Source organism: Centruroides sculpturatus, unplaced genomic scaffold (assembly GCF_000671375.1).
Source record: "Centruroides sculpturatus isolate CEXI.00-Female unplaced genomic scaffold, Cexi_2.0 scaffold1468, whole genome shotgun sequence".
Lineage (NCBI taxonomy): Eukaryota > Metazoa > Arthropoda > Arachnida > Scorpiones > Buthidae > Centruroides > Centruroides sculpturatus.
The window spans coordinates 37,221-63,193 of NW_019386140.1; the positions used below are offsets into that span (position 1 = coordinate 37,221).

Consider the following 25,973-nt stretch of genomic DNA (forward strand, 5'->3'; position numbering starts at 1 on the left):
AGATCCCTAGCATATCGACGCTCTCCTACAGTCTTCTCTCTTATCAGAAATGACAAAAACTGTATAGAAGATTCTAACTCTCCAGGGGTTTATGCGGTTCCTCTTCAAGATCATCAGGTTAACCATGCTTTAACATACATTGGAGCAACCTCAAGAGGTCTCGCCATGAGGATGAAAGAACATGTATACTCGATAAGAAAAAAGCTGACCACAACGGCACTAGTGACATATGCGAATAATGAGGACGTTCATGTTGATCTACAAAACGCTAAATTGCTACACAAAGTATCGGATAAGGCACAACTCAAGTACCTCGAATCGCTGGAGATATATAAGGCAATTAAAAAAGGGGTCGGTATTAGTTTCAAGAAACCGATATGCTTTCCGCAGCATGGCGTGCCATATTTGAATTAGATCCCAATGAATGAGATGCGCATCAAAGATATTTTAAATTATGGAGGATATTTACGTCATGATCTACGTGAAATCAATTATTTATTCGTTTTAAATATATGTTTTAAATATTTTACATATTTTCAATTTTAATGCAACGTATTCGAATTATGTAGTTAAATGGAACTTTCAAAAACATTCTATTCTACTAGCCGTTAGTTCGATATCATCAATATCTGAGGATGTCTATTACATATAGATGAAAACATTCGTAGAAAGAATTTTTCTGTTATTTATGTTGGTTATGAACTGGTAATGGTTTATTTGGTGAGTGTTATATAATTAAGTATCCAGTTTTTTGAAATAACAGGTAACCCCTGTATAACATGGGAGTTACATTACAAAATAGTGTGCTATGAGAATCCGTGTTATACGAAACAAATAACTAGTGCAAAAAGGGGGTTAGGTTCCAAAAATTAAAAAAACATATTGTTAAATCCTTATTTAAATCGGATTTATTATTCATTTTTTTCATAGGTAAAATACTTACTTATTATTTAAGTAAATATTTTACCAGAGGATTATTCATTTTATATGATGATCTCAGTGTGAGCATCATCAACTGGTAACAGTTTGTGGGTGTGTTCGTTAATAGTGGTCTCTCTGCAATGGGAATGCGCTGCTGTTTGTAGGCAGTTAGGAACGACGGTGAAAGGAAGATGGCAGCGCCCGCACTCTCGATAGTATCGTTTGGAGGAATCTATAATTCTAAAATCAGCTTTTAGAGGCAAAAGAAGGGTGCCAATTGTATAATTTAATCATTAAATGGATTATTTATTGAAAGAGAATTCAAAGTAGCCACGAAAACAATTAGAATGCTCGTTCTGAGTTACGCAGAGGTATAAAAGAACTCACCCTTCGTTACATTTTATGTTGTACGAGGATTTTACCCAATTCCCAAACTGTTAGAGTGAACCCGTGCTATAAAAGAACCGTGCTATATGAGGGATGTTCCCAATTCTTGAACTGTGTTAAAGTAAATCCGTGCTATAGAAGTGCCGTGTTATACAGGGGTTACCTGTATATTTGATAAGTTCTGATTTAAATTATTTTTTGAATTTGTTAATGATTTTGAAAGCAAAACTTTTATGTATCAAATGATTAAAAGAAAATATAAAATTCAAAAAGTAATTTTATTATTATTTTTTCCAAAGTACAAATTTTATTTCTTCTAAAGAATAAATTTGTAGAGTATGCCAAAAATGTATATACATCTTTTTATATTAATTCTATCTACGTATACAGAAAAATGTAATACAGTAAAATGGCTTATAAATTCTGTGATCACAGAATTTATAAATCATTTTACATATGTAAATATGCACAGCTTAGAGAAAATATGTCATTATTTTTAATAAATTTCTAAATAAAATATATCACTTAGGCTAAGGTGTATTACTTAGGTTTGTTGTTCCTTTTAGCAAATGTAGTTTGAAGCTGTGTGATGTAAAATTTGTACTTGTTTTTTTATACTCATATAAAGTAAACATATATGAAATTTTATATATTTTTGTCAAATTTAGAATAATATATTATTGATAAAAATTTTTATTAATTTTCTTTAAAGTGTATGTTAATATTTTGTAGTTCTTTACTCATGAAGATAAACTAACTGAATTAAATATGTTTTTATTAGCAAGAAAATTTTCTGAAATTTTTTAGATAGGTTTTTTTTATTTTCCATTAAAATTAAAGATCAAATATAAAAATACTATAAATATTTTAAAAAGATATAAAATTAAATGTTAGAGTTTTGATATCTGGATTAAGAGTAAGAATTAATCAAGATGAAAATTTAAAAATCTTACAACTGTATTTAAATTTTTACAATTTAATGAATAGGAAATAGTTGGAAGAATAGGTAGATGGATAGATTTTGACAATGATTATAAAACTCTTTATCCTTCTTTTATGGAAAGTGTTTGGTGGGTTTTTAAAGAACTCTACAATAAAGGATTGGTATATAGAGGTGTAAAGGTAAGTTTTTTAAAATTTATAATTTGTTATATAATAACATAAACCACATTAATAATAAAATATTATGGCATAAATTAAAAAGTAAAATTAATATGTTATATTTTCATTTAAAAAATGGCTGACAAATTTTACACATTTGAAAAATATATAGAAGAGACTAAAACATCTTCATTTTTCTACCATGTTCAATTACCAGGAACAACAGTATTTCATTGCAGAGACAACTTTTTATTAGAGGCTACACCTCTGCAAAATAGTGCAAAACAGTCTAAAAATGTTTATTGGGACAAGCCAATACAGGTAGCCCTCAGTTTATGCCGCAGTTCCATTCCTACAAAAGCCAGCGCAAATCGAATCAGCGTAAAATGAACCATGAGGTACAGGGTTAGGTTCTACATAAGTGAAAAATAAGCAAATAATTTTGTTTATTAGTACAGTATAATACAAAATACATATAAATTTAATTTTTAAAATGTATTTTATCATAAAATAAAGTGAAATGTTTTTATTAAAATATTTTAGTTTCGGATTTCTTACATTTTTTGGAAAAAAGTATCCATCTTTAATTGTTTACATTTTTGTTTTCTTTCATTGAGAATTTTGGAATATGGTCGAATGGATGCGATGACGCTCCTTTTTACATTTGAATTTCGCTCCCAATCATTGTCTAACTCACAAAGTTCATCCATCAAACTTTCCATAGTTGAAAGAATACATTAACCCGACGTAAAGCTACAGACAAGTGGAGACACTGATTGGTCTACCACCGGTTGCCGGGAGCATATATAAGGTCAGTTTGAGCAGGAAAATTCAAGGTGGCTAAGGAGAGATAGATATTTTCTGGCCAATGAGAAGTAGATTTGTCTCACTAACAATAGTTTGTGATCACTGGAAGTGCTACTGCGTCATAAGGTGTTTTCCTGAACGAACTGATATGGGATACATTCGTTGGCACTATGGATTCGAACGCCATTTATTGGACTATTAAGTTTGATAACTTGACTTGTGGGTACCTAAACGTTTGGTATTTTAATATTAATTTAATGCAAATGTATACATACCCAATAATATTAAACAGAAAAAATAAATATATTCAATAAAAATCTTTGTTTTAATGAATGTACAATGTTGAGGCTCGGTAAATACATCAACACTGAAATGAAAATCAGTCTGGCATAGGGAAAATCAGGGAATTACACTGCAAACGGCAAATTGCGCATCAGTGTTGTTGTGAATTGGCATAAATTGAGCCGGTGTAAACCGAGGGCTACCTGTACTTAAAAAAAGGAGTTATAGTTTTAATTAAAAAATTTTTTAAATAAAACTATAACTCTTTTACATATTTTTCAATATGTTATATATTCTGAATGTATAAAAAAACAATTCTAAATTGATCAATTATAGCAAATTTTTCTTTGATTTGGTCTTAGATTTTATTGTGTTTACCTGTATGAGTTTAATGAGTTTAATGATAATGATCATCTATTATTCATGATTAAAATGCCTAATTATCATATACAGATCCTTAGAATATTACATTCATAAAATAATAATTTTGACATTGAAGACAAATTAAATGTTATTATTCTAAGAATATTATTTGTTATATATTTTGAAACAGAAAAAGCAATGTTTTTATAATTGAAAAGTTATCTTTAACTGTTATTAATATAGAAACTTCAGTTATGAGAAACATTTATTGTACTTTTTATATTTTATTTTTATATCAAAGAATCTCTTAATTATATCCATTATGAGTTTGACTAGGCCCATAATTGGGATGTTGGCTGGTGACAGATGCAGCTTGACATATCTGAAATGCAATGCCTGTAAAATTCTTGATGTTTCTGATCTAGACTCAAATCAATGTTCCCTCAGAATAGATCTGAGGAGCTGAGCATCAGCTTGCTGTTGCTTAGCTCCTCAGATCCTCTAATATTGTAAAATTATACAACTGATATTCAGTTATTATTATAAAATATTATATTTGACAGCTGTTATAGTTGATAGCCATCAACTATATCATATTATAATATTGATTGGAATAAAATTCTTTTATGAATCTTTACAATATTAAAATATGATAAAGTTATAAAACAAAATATATGACTGTATTTTATTTTAGATAATATAAATTCAATATTTTTTAAAGTCTTATGTAAAAAAGAAGGACCTTATTTTATAATTGTATTTCTTAATGAAACATATTTATAAATTTTGAATTATTAAATTTTAAAAGTCTTTGTAATTATATATCTTTAATTAACTAAATGTATTAATCAATAAATAGGTTATGCCATATTCAACTGGATGTAATACACCTTTATCAAATTTTGAATCTGGGCAAAATTACAAAGAAGTTATTGATCCAGCAGGTAATATAAATTCTTTTTGATCAAACCCAATTTTTAAATATTTAGTCAGTAAAAATATTTAAAATTATTGAAACAATTTTATATTTTTTTAAATAAGAGATTTAAAACTTTCTATACAAATTTTATGATGGTGTTTTATTATTTCTTTCCACTTAACAAATGAAAATGATGACAAATTATTAATTATTTCATGATTATTGCAGCCACATTTTTAAAAAAATATCTTTGTATTAATGGATCTTACCTTATATGAGAATCTCTTCATATAAAGATATGGTAGTTATAATAAATACATCCATTTTAATTTTTTTTATTCTTAGTCTTAATTTAGTTTTTTTTTTATTCATTCAGTTCTATTAATAGTATAGAGTCTGTATGTAATTTTCTAATTGAAACAAGCAATTATTTATTGTGACATCGTCAAAATGCCAGGTTGCAATTTTTAATCATATTTTTAATTTATTTAATTTAAAATATATGCTTTCTACCTTAAATTAGTAGTGACTTGCCTCTGTACATCATACTTTTCCTTTAACAATAGAGTTGTGCTGGTCATCTATTTAACACCTTTCAGGGAAAAATGTTTGAATTGAAATAACATGATTTATAGTTTTCATTGGAAGTTCATATGTAGTTAATTATGGCCTCTTGCCCCTAAGGTTTCATATCTGGTCTCATCTTTTATGTATCTAACTCTTCTCGAGGTTAAAGAAAGGTGGATAGATGGATGGACAACAGTGGAAATTTATAAGACTACAGTTTTTTCAAATTGTAGCCCAATGAATAAAGATATTGTTAATGGTAGTTGTACTTGTTAAGAATTATTGTTCTTACAGAAAGTAGTCATGTTATTTCAGTAGTACAGAAAGTTTTGATACTATTAGGTTGTTTGGAAAGTGTTCGTACTTTTTTACCGCTAGATGGATTAGTCATATTTTTTCCACCATTTTTATTCTAAACCGTATTATCATTATATATTTCGACAGCTGGCATTTTAAGGCTTATTTGTAAAAAATTTTGTTTGATTTTGTGCAATCATTTATTTTTTGTGTCCAATCAAATAAGGAAGATGGAAAGCAGCATTTTTCGCATATTTTGCTCTTTTGTTCATGTGAGAAAAAAACTGTGTGACATGTATGGAGAAGATGTATTGACAGAATGACAGTGCCAAAACTGGTTTACAAAATTTCGTTCTGGCAATTTCAATATTGAAGATGCACCACGTTCTGGATGGCCAGTTGAAGCCAATGAAAACAGAATAAAGGTACTGATGGAAGCAAACTGCCAAATAACAACACGTGAAATCACTAAGAGATTAAATTTGTCAAATTGAACTGTTTATGATACGTGAAACAAATTGGTTTCATTTCAAAGCTTGATATATGGGTTCCACATGTTCTTAAAGAGAGATGCTCTCTTTGGTGGGATTTTAGGGAATTTTTTTTTGGAGCTTTTACCAGACAATTTAACAATTGATTCGAAAGTGTACCACCATCGAGTAAACAAATTGAATAATATCATCAAACAGAAAAGACGGCCAGAACTGATCAACAAAACAGGTATAGTGTTTTACCATGATAATGTCAAATTTCACACAAGTTTGGTAACACTCNTGATCTAGACTCAAATCAATGTTCCCTCAGAATAGATCTGAGGAGCTGAGCATCAGCTTGCTGTTGCTTAGCTCCTCAGATCCTCTAATATTGTAAAATTATACAACTGATATTCAGTTATTATTATAAAATATTATATTTGACAGCTGTTATAGTTGATAGCCATCAACTATATCATATTATAATATTGATTGGAATAAAATTCTTTTATGAATCTTTACAATATTAAAATATGATAAAGTTATAAAACAAAATATATGACTGTATTTTATTTTAGATAATATAAATTCAATATTTTTTAAAGTCTTATGTAAAAAAGAAGGACCTTATTTTATAATTGTATTTCTTAATGAAACATATTTATAAATTTTGAATTATTAAATTTTAAAAGTCTTTGTAATTATATATCTTTAATTAACTAAATGTATTAATCAATAAATAGGTTATGCCATATTCAACTGGATGTAATACACCTTTATCAAATTTTGAATCTGGGCAAAATTACAAAGAAGTTATTGATCCAGCAGGTAATATAAATTCTTTTTGATCAAACCCAATTTTTAAATATTTAGTCAGTAAAAATATTTAAAATTATTGAAACAATTTTATATTTTTTTAAATAAGAGATTTAAAACTTTCTATACAAATTTTATGATGGTGTTTTATTATTTCTTTCCACTTAACAAATGAAAATGATGACAAATTATTAATTATTTCATGATTATTGCAGCCACATTTTTAAAAAAATATCTTTGTATTAATGGATCTTACCTTATATGAGAATCTCTTCATATAAAGATATGGTAGTTATAATAAATACATCCATTTTAATTTTTTTTATTCTTAGTCTTAATTTAGTTTTTTTTTTTTATTCATTCAGTTCTATTAATAGTATAGAGTCTGTATGTAATTTTCTAATTGAAACAAGCAATTATTTATTGTGACATCGTCAAAATGCCAGGTTGCAATTTTTAATCATATTTTTAATTTATTTAATTTAAAATATATGCTTTCTACCTTAAATTAGTAGTGACTTGCCTCTGTACATCATACTTTTCCTTTAACAATAGAGTTGTGCTGGTCATATATTTAACACCTTTCAGGGAAAAATGTTTGAATTGAAATAACATGATTTATAGTTTTCATTGGAAGTTCATATGTAGTTAATTATGGCCTCTTGCCCCTAAGGTTTCATATCTGGTCTCATCTTTTATGTATCTAACTCTTCTCGAGGTTAAAGAAAGGTGGATAGATGGATGGACAACAGTGGAAATTTATAAGACTACAGTTTTTTCAAATTGTAGCCCAATGAATAAAGATATTGTTAATGGTAGTTGTACTTGTTAAGAATTATTGTTCTTACAGAAAGTAGTCATGTTATTTCAGTAGTACAGAAAGTTTTGATACTATTAGGTTGTTTGGAAAGTGTTCGTACTTTTTTACCGCTAGATGGATTAGTCATATTTTTTCCACCATTTTTATTCTAAACCGTATTATCATTATATATTTCGACAGCTGGCATTTTAAGGCTTATTTGTAAAAAATTTTGTTTGATTTTGTGCAATCATTTATTTTTTGTGTCCAATCAAATAAGGAAGATGGAAAGCAGCATTTTTCGCATATTTTGCTCTTTTGTTCATGTGAGAAAAAAACTGTGTGACATGTATGGAGAAGATGTATTGACAGAATGACAGTGCCAAAACTGGTTTACAAAATTTCGTTCTGGCAATTTCAATATTGAAGATGCACCACGTTCTGGATGGCCAGTTGAAGCCAATGAAAACAGAATAAAGGTACTGATGGAAGCAAACTGCCAAATAACAACACGTGAAATCACTAAGAGATTAAATTTGTCAAATTGAACTGTTTATGATACGTGAAACAAATTGGTTTCATTTCAAAGCTTGATATATGGGTTCCACATGTTCTTAAAGAGAGATGCTCTCTTTGGTGGGATTTTAGGGAATTTTTTTTTGGAGCTTTTACCAGACAATTTAACAATTGATTCGAAAGTGTACCACCATCGAGTAAACAAATTGAATAATATCATCAAACAGAAAAGACGGCCAGAACTGATCAACAAAACAGGTATAGTGTTTTACCATGATAATGTCAAATTTCACACAAGTTTGGTAACACTCGTCAGAAACTGTTATAACTTAGATGGGACGTGCTATCACACCAACCATATTTGCCAGATAGAGTACCCTCAGATTATTACTTGTTCCGATGTATACAAATTTTTTTTTTTTAACTGTAAGACATTTACTTGAAATGACAATGTCAAAAATCACTTGGATCAGTTTTTTGTAAGCAACGATCAAAACTTTTATGAATGTGAAATCATGCTACTACCAGAAACGATGATAACAGATATTTGACCAAAATGGTCAATAAATAATTCAATAAAATATTTATTTATTATAAAAATATCGTTTTTTTTCCACAGAAAAAAACTAACTAAGTTTCCGAACAACCCAATATTTCTGTAAGAATAACTATTCTGTAAGATGACCTGAAAGCTGTTTTTCTGAAATTATTAACTTTCAATTAGAAGTTAATTAGGAGGCTTCCTAAAATAGTGAAAATTTTAATTGCACAACAAATATGACAATATTTCTTTATTCTCTGTTCAGATTATTTGCAAAAGTTCAGTAATTGTTTATGCTGTATTCTTGTCTGTGTATAATAACCTGTATAATGGCAAGGAAAACTCTAAGAATAAGAAGGATTTTTTCCTAATACATTGTTTTAAAAATAACAATGGATGAATTACTATTAATAAATAATAAATTATAATTAGTATATCTTTAGATTATACATTTTTAAATTGTTTTAATGTTTTAATAAACCTTTTTTATGTTGGCCAATAAAACCAGAGTTAGCATTTACTATAGTCTTTTATCTTCTTAATATTGTCATTCCAACATTTTTATCAGTATTAGAAAGTATCAAAGTCAATACAATAAGCATATTCTACTGTATAAGTTATAGTTACTTTACATAGGTTAAGGTTAAATATTAGAATTTTGTTTTTAATAATTGTAGAGAAAATATCAGTTTTTTGGATTTTTTTAATAATAATTTATCTAAACACAATGCTTCTTATTTGACAAAATAAGTATAATATATTACCAAAAGTAGTAAAATGTTGTGCTTGTTAAAATTATTCAGAATTCTTACTTTAATAAATTTTTTGTCTCATAATGGTATTTGGTGTAAAGTTGGATCTCTCACTTCATTTGTGAGCTTAATTATATTTACAAAAGTTATTTTTGTTTTCTCTATTTATTATGTATGCTTAAATTACAAAGTTATAAATTAAAATGCTATTATTTATATTTAGTTTTTGTGAGCTTCCCTATTGATGGAACAGAAGAAAGTTTGATTGCATGGACAACCACACCTTGGACTTTACCTAGTAATTTATCAGTGTGTGTTAATCCTGAGATGATTTATGTTAAAATTAGAGGTAATATTTTAGAGTACAAAAATAAAATTTTTTGAATGTTATAAATATGTGGTACAAAAACACCTTATTGACCTCTAGCACTGGATTTAATACAATAAAAATGTTTTTGACATAATCATTGGTTTTCTTAAGTTAGAATCTGCAGAAATGAAAGAAACTAATAAATTGAGTAAGAAACTAGCCTTTTAAAATTAAAAAAGAACAAAATACAAATTACACATTTGAAAGTTCTAAATTTAAATGAACACAATAAATGTAAAATATAAAATATAAGTGTAAATATAAATATTCAATTACCAACATTTAAATTTTAAAAATTTAATGAAAAAAATATTATAAAATTTGTAAAATAAAAAACAGTTCATAACTAATATAAGTATTAAAGTTTAAGTTTCAAAAATTACATTTCTAAGTTATGGATAGACTGTTTGCATTTGTAAAATTAATGCATTCTTGTCTTATATGAGCTTTAAATATTTCTGTCATTTCCAAGTGACAGAGATTGTCAGAATTTCTATTAGGTTGGATTATTGTTGCAACTTCCCGCACAACCTGTATATCTGCTGCCTGGCTAGTTCATTAAGACTGTGCTATTTATGTTTCTGTTAATTATATATTTATATGCTTAAGCCTTGCATTCAGGTTTCCAGCAGTGGATCTCATGTATGTAAGCTTTCATTTATAACATTGATCTTCCGGTGGGATAGGATAGATTCCTGGTGCAGTGGTATGATTTTCCTTTGGTTTATCATTTCTATGTACACTAAAACAACTTTGTTTTAGCTTAAAAATTAAAAAAATTTTTCTATTAAATTTTGGAAATTTAAATGTTGGTAATCAAATATTTGTTTTTAAATTTTAATTTTATATTGTGTTCATTTAAATTTAAAACTTTCAAATTTCTAATTTGTATTTTTTCTTTTAATTTTAAAATGCTAGTTTTATACTCAATTTATTAGTTTGTTTCATTTCTGTAGATTCTAACTGAAGAAAAATCTATGATTAGGTTGAAAATGTTTTTATTGTATTAAACCCACTGCTAGAAGTCAATAAAGTGTGTTATAAATATGTATTTTTATTTCAGATAATTCAGTGAATAAGATATATATTATGATGGAAGCAAGATTAGAAGCACTTTATAAAAAACCAGAGGAATACACTGTTTTAGAAAGGTTAGTTATATAGATTTTTTTTACATTTGTCTGTATCAAGAAATTTCAGTATGAATGTTAATTTTTAAGCACAATTTTATAGTTTATTCTAATTATTAAACATTACTATAGGTTTGTTTATTTTGTCAACATACTATATGTTTTAATGTCACATTTTCATATTTCATTTTTTAATAAGAAAATGTAAAAATCATTTACATTATGTAACATTATTTTTACATTTTCTTGTTAAAATTGTAAAAATATTGTAAATTTTTGTCTGAATGGCAATTATTAAGTTTCTGAAGATAAAGTCTGTCCAAAAAATGTCAGCAGGGGGCAGCTTTTTTAAAATTTACATTTTCCAGCACTCATTTCCAATAGATAAAAGCCGTAACACCCCAAGAAGGTATGGATGGAAGCAAGAAAGAAGTCTATATGTCACCAGTTCTTTTTTATAAATTCTTGTAATTTTAATTGGATATATTTTTTGTTTTTTTAAAAAGACTTTTTTAACTTCTGGCAACCAGTAGCCTAAAAAGAAAGGTCAGTCGCCAAGAAAGTGTGTAGTCTGGAACATGAGATAAATAAATGGTGGTTCCTTTTTGGACAGACTTTATCTTCAGAAATGTAAAAATATTGTTAAATTGGCATAAAAACATATACTGTTTCAACAAAACAAACACATTTATTTTTAATGTTTTTGATTTTAATCATTTATTTTTAAAAATATAAAATATAATTTATAAATTTTTACATGGAAATTAATCAAGCATTTAATATCTACAATTAAGAATTTTAAATTTATTTTATAAAATTTTTAAAGTTTGATTAATAATAATTTAGCTTCAAAGGAGAAGTATTAAAGGGTAAAAGATATGAACCTCTTTTCCAGTATTTTTCCCATGTAAGTAAAATATTTGTGTGTTAAAATATTCTACATTTTGTGATGTTAGTTATGAATAATTAAAAATTTTCTATTTTATGTGAGATTTTTTTATATTTCAGTTAAAAGAGAAAGGGGCATTTCAAGTTCTTTGTGATAGTTATGTAACAGAAGAAAGTGGTACTGGTGTGGTACATCAAGCACCATATTTTGGAGAAGTAATTTTTAAATTTTAAGTAGAAAATAGTTTTATTTTAATATGTAATAAATTTTTAAAATTATTACACTGTTATACCAGTTGTATAGCATTTGAATTACAATTTAAAAAAAGAGTTTTTTTAAACCAGTTTTTAAAAATTATAATTCAAATGGTATTTGCTCAACCTGAAGATGATGTTTTAAAATGTCAAAATTACACATTTTTAATTAAATACTTTGTAAATAAACAAGTTTAATACTGATAAACAGTTTGCTTTATTCTTACACCTACAGAGAATTTATTGTTATTCTCCTGGTATAGATTAAAAACTTTGTAAAATTTGCAATTTTTTTACTTTCCTGGCTCCATTATAAATAACAGAGGGAAAGTATGGTAATCAGTCAAAAAATAACCTTAAGATTTTTACATTTTTGGACTCAGGATTAAGGATGCACCGATAAGCAAAATGGTCGATTACCGATTAATCGGCCGATTAGTGATAATAATTTATTGCATTAATAGTGTGAGATCCTGGAGTTAATTATACAGTTAATTATAATGTGGAAAAAACCCATTTTTCTCCACCTGGTATTTCCATCTCCCTCGGGTCAGGTAAACAAGAGACGATTGAATATCCTCACAAAATCAACAATATCTTCCTTTGTTTATAAAATAAATCTCAACACTTAATTGTTGACGCATGGAAACTTCGACATTGTTTTAAAAAGCTGAAGTGTTTCTGTGTTTAACTGAAACAAAATATATTTCTTTAACCACTGATATTTGGACAGCAACTACAAACAATTCTCCTTTTTTAAGTGTAACAGCCCACTGGTTGAAGGATGATTTTCAGCAGGAAAGAGCTGTTTTGCAAATTGTTTCCTTTGAAGGTTCCCACACAGCTACACGAATCAGTGAACAGTTAAAAATTGTTCTTGAACAGTATAAGTTGACAAGTGATAAGATATTCTTAGTACTAAGAGATTCTGCAGCGAATATGGTAGCTGGAATTAGGAATTGCAACTTAGAAGCATTATCATGCTTTATACATACGCTGCAGCTGACACTAAACGAATGCATATTTTCTAAACAAGATGTGAAAAGTATAATCACAGTTAATAGAAATATTGTCACACATTTTAATCATTCTGCTGTAGCTGTAATCAAATTGGAAGGTTTGCAAGAAAAGTTAGGTTTGCAGAAACACAAATTAATTCAAGATGTTCCTACTCGCTGGAATTCTACATACTACATGTTGGAACAGCAAAAGGCCCTTGTCACATATGCTATAGATAATAAAATTCCTACGTTGAGCCCATATCAGTGGTCTCTCGTTGAAAAAATTGTTCTACTTGTAAAACCATTCAAAGAAATTACTGTGGAAAGCCAGCAAACGAGAAGCCACTTCATCTTCAATAATTCCCACAATAGAGACTCTGAAATTATTCTTATCAAAAGCAAAGATCAGTAGTTCCTTTAGTGGCATTAATACCACAACAGAAGAACTAGAAAATCCAATAAAAAAAGATTTTCAGCATATATAGAAAACAAGTCTTTATGCTTGTCATTTTTATTAGATTCAAAATGAAATTTCAAAAAGAGGATATGCTAGAGGAAATCTCAATAAGAATTAAATTCTGAAGCTTCTACTTCTGGAGGTGATCAAGATGGAGGTGAATTTCTAAGTTTTTCTGATTTATTTGATGAATTAGCTTCTGGTAAACGAAAGAATGAAGAATAGCATGTTTTTAAAAAAAAAAAAAAAAAACGAAAGAGACGAACAAACGTTTCGATCAAGAATTAGAAACATATTTACATTTATCCCTAATTTGAGCAAAATAGCTATGAAATATTTAAGTGCCTCAGCATCTTCCATTGAAAGTGAAAAAATTTTCAGCACTGGAGGTAACATTTATGAGCCGGCAAAAAATAGGTTATGCCCTGAAAATGATGAAATTCTCATGTTTTTGCATTACAATTTAAGGGTTTTACAGTTTAAATATTAAATTTTTATTTGTTTTATATGTTTAAACTTTAAACTTATGAAACAAATAAAAATTTAATTTTTCTTCTTAACCTATTCAATACTTTTTCTTATGTAAAGTTTAAACTTTATATTATACGTTATATTATACTAATAATATGTATCGATAAAAGGAATAATTTGAATTGTAAAATTTTTTTAATATTCAGTTTGTCATGTAATAAATAATAAATATATAACAGAAATTTATTAGTTTTTATTACTAGCATTGTACATAACATTCTAACAAAAATACCAAAATGTAAAATTGGCCGATTATCGAAACCGATTAATCGGAGGGAATGGCCGATACCGATTAATTGGCTAAGCGGCCGATTACCGATTACTTACCAATTAATCGGTGCACCCTTACTCAGGATATCTTGAAACATCAAGAAATGCAAAATAATTTGCATGTATGGATGTGTGTGGGTGTGGGTGGGGCATAAATTTGTTCTCCTGCTTTGAAGTTTAATAACTCCTGTGCTTTTGATTGAGAATTTCTGAAATTTTGCAGGAAGGTGAGTGTACTAGGGGAGTATTGCTATTAAATTTTGGTGATTAACGGTTGAGGAGGAGGGGAGATAAAGGGGGTCGTGTGTATCTCCAGTAGAGTCAAACTTAATGAAGATTTTACTTGTTATTAGCATTTACAACTTTTTATAAAATCCATCACTACCCTCAAAATTAAGTTTTTTGCCATTCTATAATAATTGAAAATATAAAAAGTTTTTTAATAAAATATCGTAACATATGGCTTACTCAAATTAAATATTTGACTGCAGTTTGGAGTTTATAAATTTCAAATTCAGTTTTGACTCATCTTTGGAGAAAGGTTTGTCATTGCTGGTATAGAAACTAATTATCAATAATTTAATAAGTTATACTTATTGGTATAAATTATATACTTAAGTTATTAATATATATAACTGTTCATACTGTATGTTCGCTGAAAGACTGGTATACCACATAAAAGCAGAATCATTGGGGTTTCTGGCATGCTGGTTAAACTGGGACTAAAATAAAAAAATTAATTTGAAGACAGTCTGTCCAAAATTGGTAACCACCATTTATTCACTTGTGTTCCAGAATACAAACAATTCATGAACTGACCTTTCTTTGTAGGCTACTTGACTATCAAGTTTAAAAACATCATTTCTTTAAAAAAATACAGAAAAATATCCAATTAAAATTACAAAGTTAAAATTGGAACTGGCGGATCTTACAGACGTCTTTGTTTTTCTTTCCATCTGAGGATTTTCAGGCTTTATATCTACTGAGGAAAATGCACTGGTAAATGTAGATTATTGTAGCTTCCCCTGGTGACGAATCTTTGCAAAAGTTTCAATTGTATTGATAGAATTTCATTGGATGACAATTTTACTAAAATTAATTTGAAGATGTAGTCTTTGTAATTTTAATTGGATATTTTTCTGTTTTTTTTTTTTTTTAAAGTAATAATGATTTTAAACTTGATGGCCAAGCAGCCTACAAAGAATGGTCAGGTTGTCAATTGTTCATATTCTGGAACACAAGAAGTGAATAAATGGTGGTTACCAATTTTGGACAGACTATTTAATTTTAGTAACATTGCCATCTGACGAAATTCTACAATTGGGACTAAAATGTAAAATTAATCAGATCTAACAAAACTAATTGTTAATTAGTTAAACATCAAAGAAAACATTATTTTCAGTACAATAAAATAATAACATTGTACTTTGACTGACTTAAAATCAGGAAGAGTGTTTTTGTTTACAAGACAATAAAACAATTAATGACTTATTGGCAGTAGTTGTAGTTAGTGTGGAATACACTGACCATCTATCCTGACCTTAAAAATAACACCTTTCTCTCAAATTTCAAACAAACCTGATGTTAATTGATGTAAGTTGAGATAATTTACTGGTTTAAATTCCTAAATTGAACATGTTTAATTTTGCATTTTTGAATCAAATAACAATAAAATACACACAAAAATGCACTTTTGGAATTCCATTAGTATTTTACTTGTTAGAAAAAAGATAAAATGAAGAAATTAAATATATAATTGTTGTTTGAAGGTTAAGACTATTTACAAAAAATTAAAAAGATTTTTCTAGTCTTTTCTTATCCTTTACACAACCACAGAAGTAACAGTTAAACAGCTTGTGGAAAAACTTCATTAAATTGACAAATAATAAATAATTAAAATTCACACAAAGTTAAAAATGATATAAAACGTTGGCCTTTTATTAGAGGATTCAACATTTTTACATTAAAAATAGAGGTTACATTTTCTCACTGTGCTATCATGCCTTAGCCTTTTTTAAATAACTGGTTCTGGCCCTCTAGTGGTAGTTTTGGGCATTCACAACTTCATTTGCATACAAATATACTTCATATTGATCCAGGATATCTTCAATTTGAAGGTTTTGAATTTGAAAAATGTTTTAATTTTTTGTAAATAGTCTTAACCTCCAAACTGAAGATATCCTGAGTCAATATCAAATATAATTATAGTTTTTGATGTGATGCTGACAGTTTTAGAATAAAAACACTTTTTTTTTTTTAATTTGTCCTCTAGAGAGGAATGTATAACCTCACTTAAACAGGCATGCCAGCTTTTTTTATCATAAGGAAATATCTGATTTCATGGTCTCCCCTGGATAGACTGGCATGCCAGTCATTTCATGAAATACAGTAGTAAATCAAGAGTATCATAAATAATGATAAAATAAGCATACACTGAAAATTATTTCTTTTCTTATGTTATACCATTAATAAAATTAAATATTTTGAAGGTAACATTTGATTTTACTCTCAGAAGTATTATTAAATCAGTTGATTCTTATATATTATTTCTGTTATATTTTTAACATAAATTTTTTAATCATTATTTTATTACAACTGAATAGATATATCTAATTGTACTTAAATTGCAATTTTTTTTAGGATGACTTTCGTGTTTGCCTTAATAACGGTATTATTTCCAAAGATCAAGAAATGATATGTCCAATAGATGCAAATGGAAGATTTATAGAGCCTGTCAGTGATTTTGTTGGACAGTATGTAAAAGTAAGCAGAACTTTAAAATATTGAAATAAATGAGATAAAATGAGAATATTTGTTTACTTTTTGGCAAAATCATTTTAATTACCTTTGTTACAATAAAAATTTCACAAAAAAATTATTTTGTTATAGTCGGTATAGTCTGTATAAAAATAAGAATCAGAATGCTATTGCTGTAGGAATGGAAAATTATTTGTTAATTGAAAATTTTATCATTTTCATTATATATATAATGAAAATGATAAAATATAATGATAAAATTTTCAATTAACAAATAATTTTCCATTCTTACAGCAATAGCATATTTTTCATATATATATGAAAATATACTCTTACTTTTGTACTTATTTGTTTTTCAGAGTTCATAATAATACAGATGTTAATAATTAAGAACATTTTTTAGTTCATTTATACTCATTATTGTCTCAGATTATTATTTTATCATTATTAAATTTGAATAATAATCAAGGAAATATTGTGCACACGCACACACACACACACACACAACACACACACACAGTACTTTATGAGTACTTGATGTATGAGAATTCAATATGAGTTACGTTATTTCTTTTCCCTATATATGAATTAAAATATTCAGTACAATGAATGTTTTCTGATATTTATGGGAACAGAATTTTCTAATCATCAGTGCAACAAAATCAAAATTTTTATATGCTCTGGTTAGATGGCTATTAGGTTCTTATTGCCATTTTCATGTTTCATTCCTTTGTTAATACTGGTCATTAGCTTTTAAAACCACTATGTAATCTGTCCTCACCTGGCTATTGGTTGTAAAGAAGAGGGGATAAGTTAGGTCCAAATGCCATCATTGACAGATAAACAATTTACAATTAATGAATGTAAAAAATGTTAGAAAGGTGATAATTTTGACAACTGCTGGACTAATTTTTGAGGTTAGTGAGATTTTATTTCATTTAATAAGTCATCCAGTTAGAATTTGAACTGTTAATATAGTGTTTAAGCATTAATAAAAATATTTATGTATTGTGGGAAATTGATAAAGGCTCAAAAAAAGAAAGATATTGTATCAAAGTTTAGAATTCCTGTGAGTGGTTTATCAACCATAATAAGAAACTGTGAATCAGTTTTGAAATTATCCAATGATGCAAGATCTACAGGAAAATGTGCTAGAACCTGCATTTATATGGATGCAGATAAAGCAGTTTTAATGCTCTTAATAAATGTAAAGCATATTACAAAGAACATTTTTTTTAATTGTTTTGTACAACAAAAACTTATAATTTTTTACAAAAATGTAGTTAAACTAAGTTGTAAGTATTTTAACACAAATGTAAACTTACTTAAAATTAAAACTATGTTTATATTAATTTAAATTGCATAAAATAATGAACAAATTTATGTTAAAATTTTACTTTGTTTACCAAAATGTGTAATTTCTGTATAATGAAATTTCCTTTTGGCAATTTTTTTTCTAGGATTTAGCAATTTTGTTATATAGAAATTTGACTGTGTGTATATATTGCAACTCTGTGACATAGGCCTGGGTCATCACTCATTGCATTAATAATCAAGATTTTATATAATAAAACCAAAATTCAACCTTAAAAACATCATATTTATATTGTTAAACAAGTATAAACATCAATTCCAGTCAACTTTATGATGTACAGTAGACCCCCCCTATAACACTGTAGATAATTCCGTGTTATATGAATTCCATGTTGTACGAGTCACTTAGATTTTACAAATACGTGTGCCNTTAGAATGATAGTTTTTAAACAAAATTAATACAGTTATGGTAAAATGAGTTTTTTACTATTGTGAGTAAATTTTGTATAAAAGTCAAATTTTTTAATATTAATTTAAAATTAATAAAATAATTTTAGGGTTCCAGACTTTGTAAAAGAAAAAAGATTTGCCAATTGGCTGAGAGATGCTCATGATTGGGCTATATCTAGAAATCGTTACTGGGGAACTCCTATTCCTTTATGGATAAGTGAGGATCAAGAAGAAGTAAGTTTAAATATTTAGATATAGATATAGTTTTATTGAAAATGCAATTGCAAGTTTCAGTGCTTGTGTTTACTTGCAAATTTCATAAGAAATTTTTGGAAATTCTGACTTGAAAAAATTCATTTGTGAGTCAAAGTTGACTCACAATATTTTCCAATGGCATAAATATAAGCACCTTTTGATTTATAAATAATTGCTGTGGCAAATGCACATAACTAATCTTTCACTATCATTAATGACATGGCCTAACATACACGAGCTTCTAGATAATGTGAAAAATTGGGAATTGGATGACTTTTTGAAATACTTAATTTTTTTCTGATGAATAGTTTAATTATCTCAAGTTAATGAAACTACTGCTAGGTAAAAGCTTATTAACAATAAGTAAGTATACTAATATACATTACACTTTTAATTTCGTCAACTGTTTTTATTTTATTATTTAAAGATTAACACATAATAAACAAAAAGCTATAACAGATGACCTCTATACTGATAAATTTGATGAACTGGAACAGTAAAATAATTAGAAGGAATGGAAAATAACTTAAGACATTTTATAATTAATACTTGCAAATTATAAAATTTTGTAAAAATGTAAATAAATTAAAAGCTTTAATGATTTGAAACTGTTATTAATAAAAAAATATTGTAACAACTACATCATGCTTGTGTCCTAATTATTTTTTATATGAAAAAATGTTATTGATTTTGTGTCAAGAAAGTACGTAAACTTATAATGAATGTATTGAAACAATACATATCAATATATTTTGGTAAAAAAATAATCTGTTTTCATTAATATTTAAATTTGAATTGTAGATTATTAGCTATGATATAAATTGAAACAGAAAAGGTAATTAGTTTAGGTTACATAAATCTTAATTTGAATTTATTGAGCTGACTGAGTGAAGCTAATTTCTTTACACTCAGATGCCATTGGATTTTTAAAAAATTCCTCCAAAATTACTTGATTGATCTCAACCAAATTTGGTATGGACATCAAGTTTAGGTTGGTGAATGTCATAAGCTATTTGGAATTTTGATTAGATCATGTCCTTTAGGAATATCATGGAAAATTCTGCCATAGACTTAAGACAGAGTTTTGGGTGTTTACAAAATACATGCAGCAGAGTTTAATTCTATTTACAAACAAGTCACTAACATAAACAAATACAAGTTACTTAATTTTTGCTAAACATTCCTTGAGTGGACCATTAAACCATTTAATGTGACGATTGAAGTCTAAACTTTGGCTTAATAGCTCTATATTTATTTGTATATTTGTAAACAATGCCAGTTGACAATATTGAACAAGCTTAAAAAGAATTACTTATGAACTGAATTAATTTGTTCTGAAGCAAAGTTTGAAAAGAATTGTTTTCAAAATCATCCATTAAATCAGTTAATATTGCTTCTATTTTAAAACACTAAATAAACTAGATTTAAGAATAAATTTTATTCAGCTCAATTTTCTAGCATTGAAAACAACAAATATGATTCTACTTATTATCATAATTAGTGAATTATGACTATTGTGAACAAAATCTTTTATATTTGAGAATCTTCTAGAATAAACTTTTTACCAGTTTATTATCTATACTAATATTATAAAGAGGTAAAGTTTGTAAGTTTGGATGTAGGGGTAATCTCCGAAACTACTCATCTGATTTCAAACATTCTTTCACCAATATTTAGAATGGAACTTCAGGGTGGACATAGGCTGTATATTATTCTGTTAAACATTCATATAAATTAAAAGATATCATCTAGGATTAAGGCTTTTAAGTCCAACTGATGGCGCTAACTCTGCGAGTACGACAATCTACATTTGCTTTTCTGTGAGGCATTATGTGTTTCTGTGAGGATGAACTAAAGCAGATCATCTTCTATCTATCTATATAAATAAAAATGTAATTTCATTTGTTCCTACCGATTCTTTTGAAACTTTGACACAACGTTGCATTTGAATACGCACATGTTGAAATTCCCCCCACTGGAGTGGAGATGGACAGGATTAAGGCTTATCGTGAAGAATTCTGCTTCTATTTATACTATTTCATATGTGGTTTTTTGTGTTTTTGATTGCATTTTAATAAGGTGTGTCAACAGAATATACATTAAAAAGGGATTTTTTGATATTCCCCTTGTGGGGGAGAGGGACAGAATTAAGGTTTACTGTGAAGAACTTAGCTTCTATTATACTATTTAAATGCGGTTTTTTGCGTTTTTGATTGTGTTTTAATGGGATATGTCAAGAGAATGTTCACTAAGGGATTTTTCGAAATTCTTATCGCGGGGAAGTGTTATACATTTATAAGAGATACATTTTGAGCGATAATGATGCATTGTGGGATCTGCTAGAATTTTATATACTAACAATTAAGTTATATATTTTACAAGAAAAAGAATTATCGTATAGTTTTTGAAATTTTTAATTTAAGATTTTTCTTTATGGAAGGTAAAATTTAAGGCAATGTACTCTCTGCAAACAGTATACTTTCTTCATTCTTAAAATTATATCTGTTATATTTTTTCTTAGAAATATGAGAATGCATTTTTCCAATTCCATATGCCTTATGTGTTGTTTGATAACTATAAGTATTTTAAAAACATTGGCTATCTTCAGTGCAGAGTGAAGTTTTAAGAAAATAATAAACATTAAGATTTAGATAATAAAAAAAACTTTTGAGTTTATATTTAAAATCAGCACACTTAATTTTTTGTCTAAATCCAAAGAAATTAATTTATACTTAACAAAAACAATTATTATTTTTGTTTCCTAGAATTACTGATGCTTTTATTGGTGCACATAGTCTACTTGTGATGACTGCTAATTGTTGTTTTGGATTGCAAAGTAAGATACCATAAATGTATATCAATGGCATCATTATATATTACAGTCCAAAATGACAGTTATTAAATATAAGATAGCTCTATTTTGAACAATAAAAATAGGCTAAAAAAGTACTTTAGAACAAGCATTTATTTATTGTGACATTGTCAGGCAATTTTTAATTATATTTTTAATTTATTTAATTTAAAATATATGCCCCACCTCAAATTAGTTGTGCCTTGCCCCTGTACATCATACTTTTCCTGTTAGCAATGAAGTTGTGCCAATCATTATCTAATTCTTTCAAGGAAAAATTTTTGAATTGAAATAACATGACTTCTGGTTTGCATCAGACATTCGTATATAGCTAATTAGGGCCTCCTGCTCCTAAACTATCCATATCTGGTCTCATCTTTCATTTAAGTCTTATCAAGATTAACGAAGGACAGATAGACAATGGGAATTTATAGATCTGCAATTTTTACAAATTGCAGCCCAATCAAGGAAATACAGTACTTATTTGTTTTAGCTCACTTTGAAGATATGTACAGTATTGCAAGATATTTTAACCAGATATTTTTTAGCATAATTTTAATTTTAGGAAATTTTTGAAAACTAGATTTATTATATGATGACTAATTGTGACTAGGTTTGTTTAGTTAAAACTAGTTGTAATGTTTTTTTAATTTTTAAATTTAGTTTGTCACGTTGGTGTTTTACTTCATAAAGAATAGTTTTTTTTTAATTAGAAAAGAATAGTTGTCTAGATCAGAAATTAACTTTTTAAAATGAAAGTTGCATGCTATATTGACGATTGAATAAACATGTATTATATTTATATAGATCACTTTATTGAAAAAATAACAGAAAACATACTTTAATAGCTTAAAATTCATGACAACATAATTAAACTTAACATAAGCAATACAGTAGACCCCCCCTATAACGCTTATATACGTTCCACGCTAATCGAATTTTACGTTATAGGAATGATTAAATACATGATCCAATCGCAGCCCGATAGGTGGGAACTTTACGGACTAAGGCTGTTCGAAAAGTTTTCTTCTATAAAATTAACCGATTCTAGACTAATTCGACTCAACATTTCCAAAACACGTATAATTTTTTGGGAGTAATCCGTATAAACTATGCTATAAACAAAAAATTATAGGATTACTTACCGAGTGTGTACCGTTCGACTACGCCCGTTGTTCAAAGCTTGTCTTCGTCGCGGAACAGCACACGAAACGGCGGCCGCGATATCTGATAAATAATTTATCGCAGAAAGATAACTTGACCTTTGGAGACATCATTAATATAAATAATTTTTATGGCCGTTGAATAAGAAGTGTTTCTTTCACAAGAAATGTATAAAATTAGTGCTGTATTAGACTTACGGTACCTAATTTACATACTGTACAGACGATAATAAACTCAACTTACTAGCCTAAAATCTCCGTAGCGTGTTGCCAGGCGGCAGAAAGCATATATATAATTATAATAAAGTTACAATAAATTAAGTTAATATATAATTATATATACAGTACCTAATTTATATATAATTAATATATAATTATATGTACAGTACCTAATTTATATATAATTTATATATAATACTAAACAGACGATAGCAAACTCAATTTAGCCGCTCCGTAGCGTGGCGCAGGGTCGGAGGAAAGTAGTTCGGCTGCTCATCCACTATTGGTCCAGACTCTATCAATCTTGTCGCGAAATGACGTTATAAGAGGTACTTTATACGAAAGTTTCTACAATTTTTTCGCTACGTTATAGGAATTGTCGTTATAGGAACGTACGTTATAGGGGGGTCGACTGTACTTACTAATAACAGTTCTTATTATGAAACATTGAGGGGTGTTTTTGTATCAATTAATATAAACATTATAATAGTATGGTTGAGATTACAGGGTGATCTCAATTTATTCTTTGAAATATATTATAGAATAAAACATTTTTCCAACAGCAGTAATTGTTCACTAAGGTCTCAATAGTAAGTTGTTAAAGAGTAAATTGAGATTATCTTGTAATCTCAATCACACTATTAGTGTGTATAGTAATTGATAAACTTATGATGTTTTTTATTTTATCAGGCTACACTAAAAGTCATAAAAGACTGCATGTTTTTTACTTTTGGTTTATACAGGTTAAAAAATTAAAATTATTATTAAACTGTTTTTGTTATCATTTATTTTAAATTATAGAACTTTTATAGTGAGTAATATTTTCAAGAATTTATGTCAAAAAACTATATGATAAAATATCTGAATAAAATTATCTTGATTTGATGCTTGTATTATATACAGAATATTTCTTTATATCCAATTCTTCAAATATATTTAACATTAAAAATTCTTTATATTTATCATAGAAATTTATTATTGATAATAATTTTTAATAATATGATAGAAGGAAGAGAGTTTTCATATTATTATTACTTATTGATTTCATCAAAAGTAACTGTCAATTTACATTTATTAAATTTTTAGATTGTTTGTGTGGGTTCTATAAGTGAACTTGAGAAGTTAAGTGGTCAAAAAGTAAATGATCTTCATAGAGAAACGTGAGAAATTATTATTTTATAAAGTTTCTTTATTTTTAATTTAAACTTTTTATTTTTTTAGTTATTAAAATAATTATTAATAAAATATTACTTTTAATGATGTAACAAAATTTAATGTTTATAGAGTTGATAAACTTACAATTCCATCAAAAATGAATAAGGGAGTACTTCGTCGTATATCAGAAGTATTTGACTGTTGGTTTGAAAGTGGAAGTATGCCTTATGCCCAAGTGCATTATCCTTTTGAAAATAAAAAAGAATTTGAAGAAAATTTTCCAGCTGATTTTATAGCAGAAGGAGTAGATCAAACTAGAGGATGGTAAATGTAACTTTAGTAAATTATTATATTAACATATATATCTTGAATAATTTTAAAAATACATTTACATAAGTAAACACAATTTTAGAGAGATATCCAAACCTTTTGCTTTTATTGTTACAATAATAATAATAATAATAACTCTCCTTTGGTCACCACCTGGTTGTGGTGGGAGAGCCCAGTAATTTTACTGAACCATACAGCAATGCAGGCTGGAGCACAAGCTCCTGGTAGGGACACCCATGCCAGTAACGTCTATGGGGAGAAATGAAACTAAGAGTGACCACACCCACATTCTGTGGAGATATTTATCATGGTAGTAACCAGATCAAAGTGTGATACTGGCTCAGATGTTGCCTGGGTTAAAAAGGTCCGCGTTCGTGGGTTAGGCAGAGGCTCATGTTCGAAAAATAGGCCATAGTCTCCCTTGGTTACTGGTGGCAAAAGCAGCGCCAGCCCAAGCATGGCTACTGCAATGCCCTCAACAGATGTGAGGAACAAACCTAGCCTTTGGTGTTTCTGTGGCAAATCATCTACAGACCACAAAGTCTGGAAAACTACGCCAACGGATGAAATGGACAACAGAAGTGAATGAGTTTATCATCCGTACTTACTACGCAATCACAAAACTCTAAACAAACAAGACAGCATACAGACAACAACTACACCATAGATTCACACAAAAATACCCTCACCTAACTGTCACCGAACAAAGGGTTGTTGATCAAAAAAGAACAATTATACACAACAACCTTATCCCACAAACAACACTTGAACTTATCAAACAACAGGTTGCTGATCAAATACATCAGCAAACAGAAACACTTAACATTAATGAAGATCACGTAACCTGTCAGGATAGTCCAGCAACAAGCATTGATAATAGCACACATACAACAACTACCACTAATGGTACTACAGGCACTTCCTCATCCATCACTGATAACGTAGACATGGAATTAGTTAATACGCTCTCACTTATATTTCAGGAAACACTCACTAAATATACAGGTACAGATCCCACACAAAGACCACGAATACC

General features: G+C 27.8%; 1 protein-coding gene across 1 annotated transcript in view; it reads left to right on the forward strand.

Annotated features, from left to right (window-relative positions):
* The window catches only part of LOC111613770 (isoleucine--tRNA ligase, cytoplasmic-like), a 103,984-nt gene that overhangs the window by 29,117 nt on the left and 48,894 nt on the right, over positions 1 to 25,973 (forward strand). The window contains exons 5-15 of the mRNA XM_023355115.1: positions 2,296 to 2,430; positions 4,721 to 4,805; positions 9,765 to 9,890; positions 10,975 to 11,062; positions 11,888 to 11,948; positions 12,050 to 12,145; positions 17,084 to 17,221; positions 18,228 to 18,407; positions 19,070 to 19,198; positions 24,539 to 24,612; positions 24,737 to 24,931. Of these exons, the coding sequence (XP_023210883.1) occupies positions 2,296 to 2,430; positions 4,721 to 4,805; positions 9,765 to 9,890; positions 10,975 to 11,062; positions 11,888 to 11,948; positions 12,050 to 12,145; positions 17,084 to 17,221; positions 18,228 to 18,407; positions 19,070 to 19,198; positions 24,539 to 24,612; positions 24,737 to 24,931 (1,307 nt within the window). The remainder of the gene's footprint in view (positions 1 to 2,295; positions 2,431 to 4,720; positions 4,806 to 9,764; positions 9,891 to 10,974; positions 11,063 to 11,887; positions 11,949 to 12,049; positions 12,146 to 17,083; positions 17,222 to 18,227; positions 18,408 to 19,069; positions 19,199 to 24,538; positions 24,613 to 24,736; positions 24,932 to 25,973) is intronic.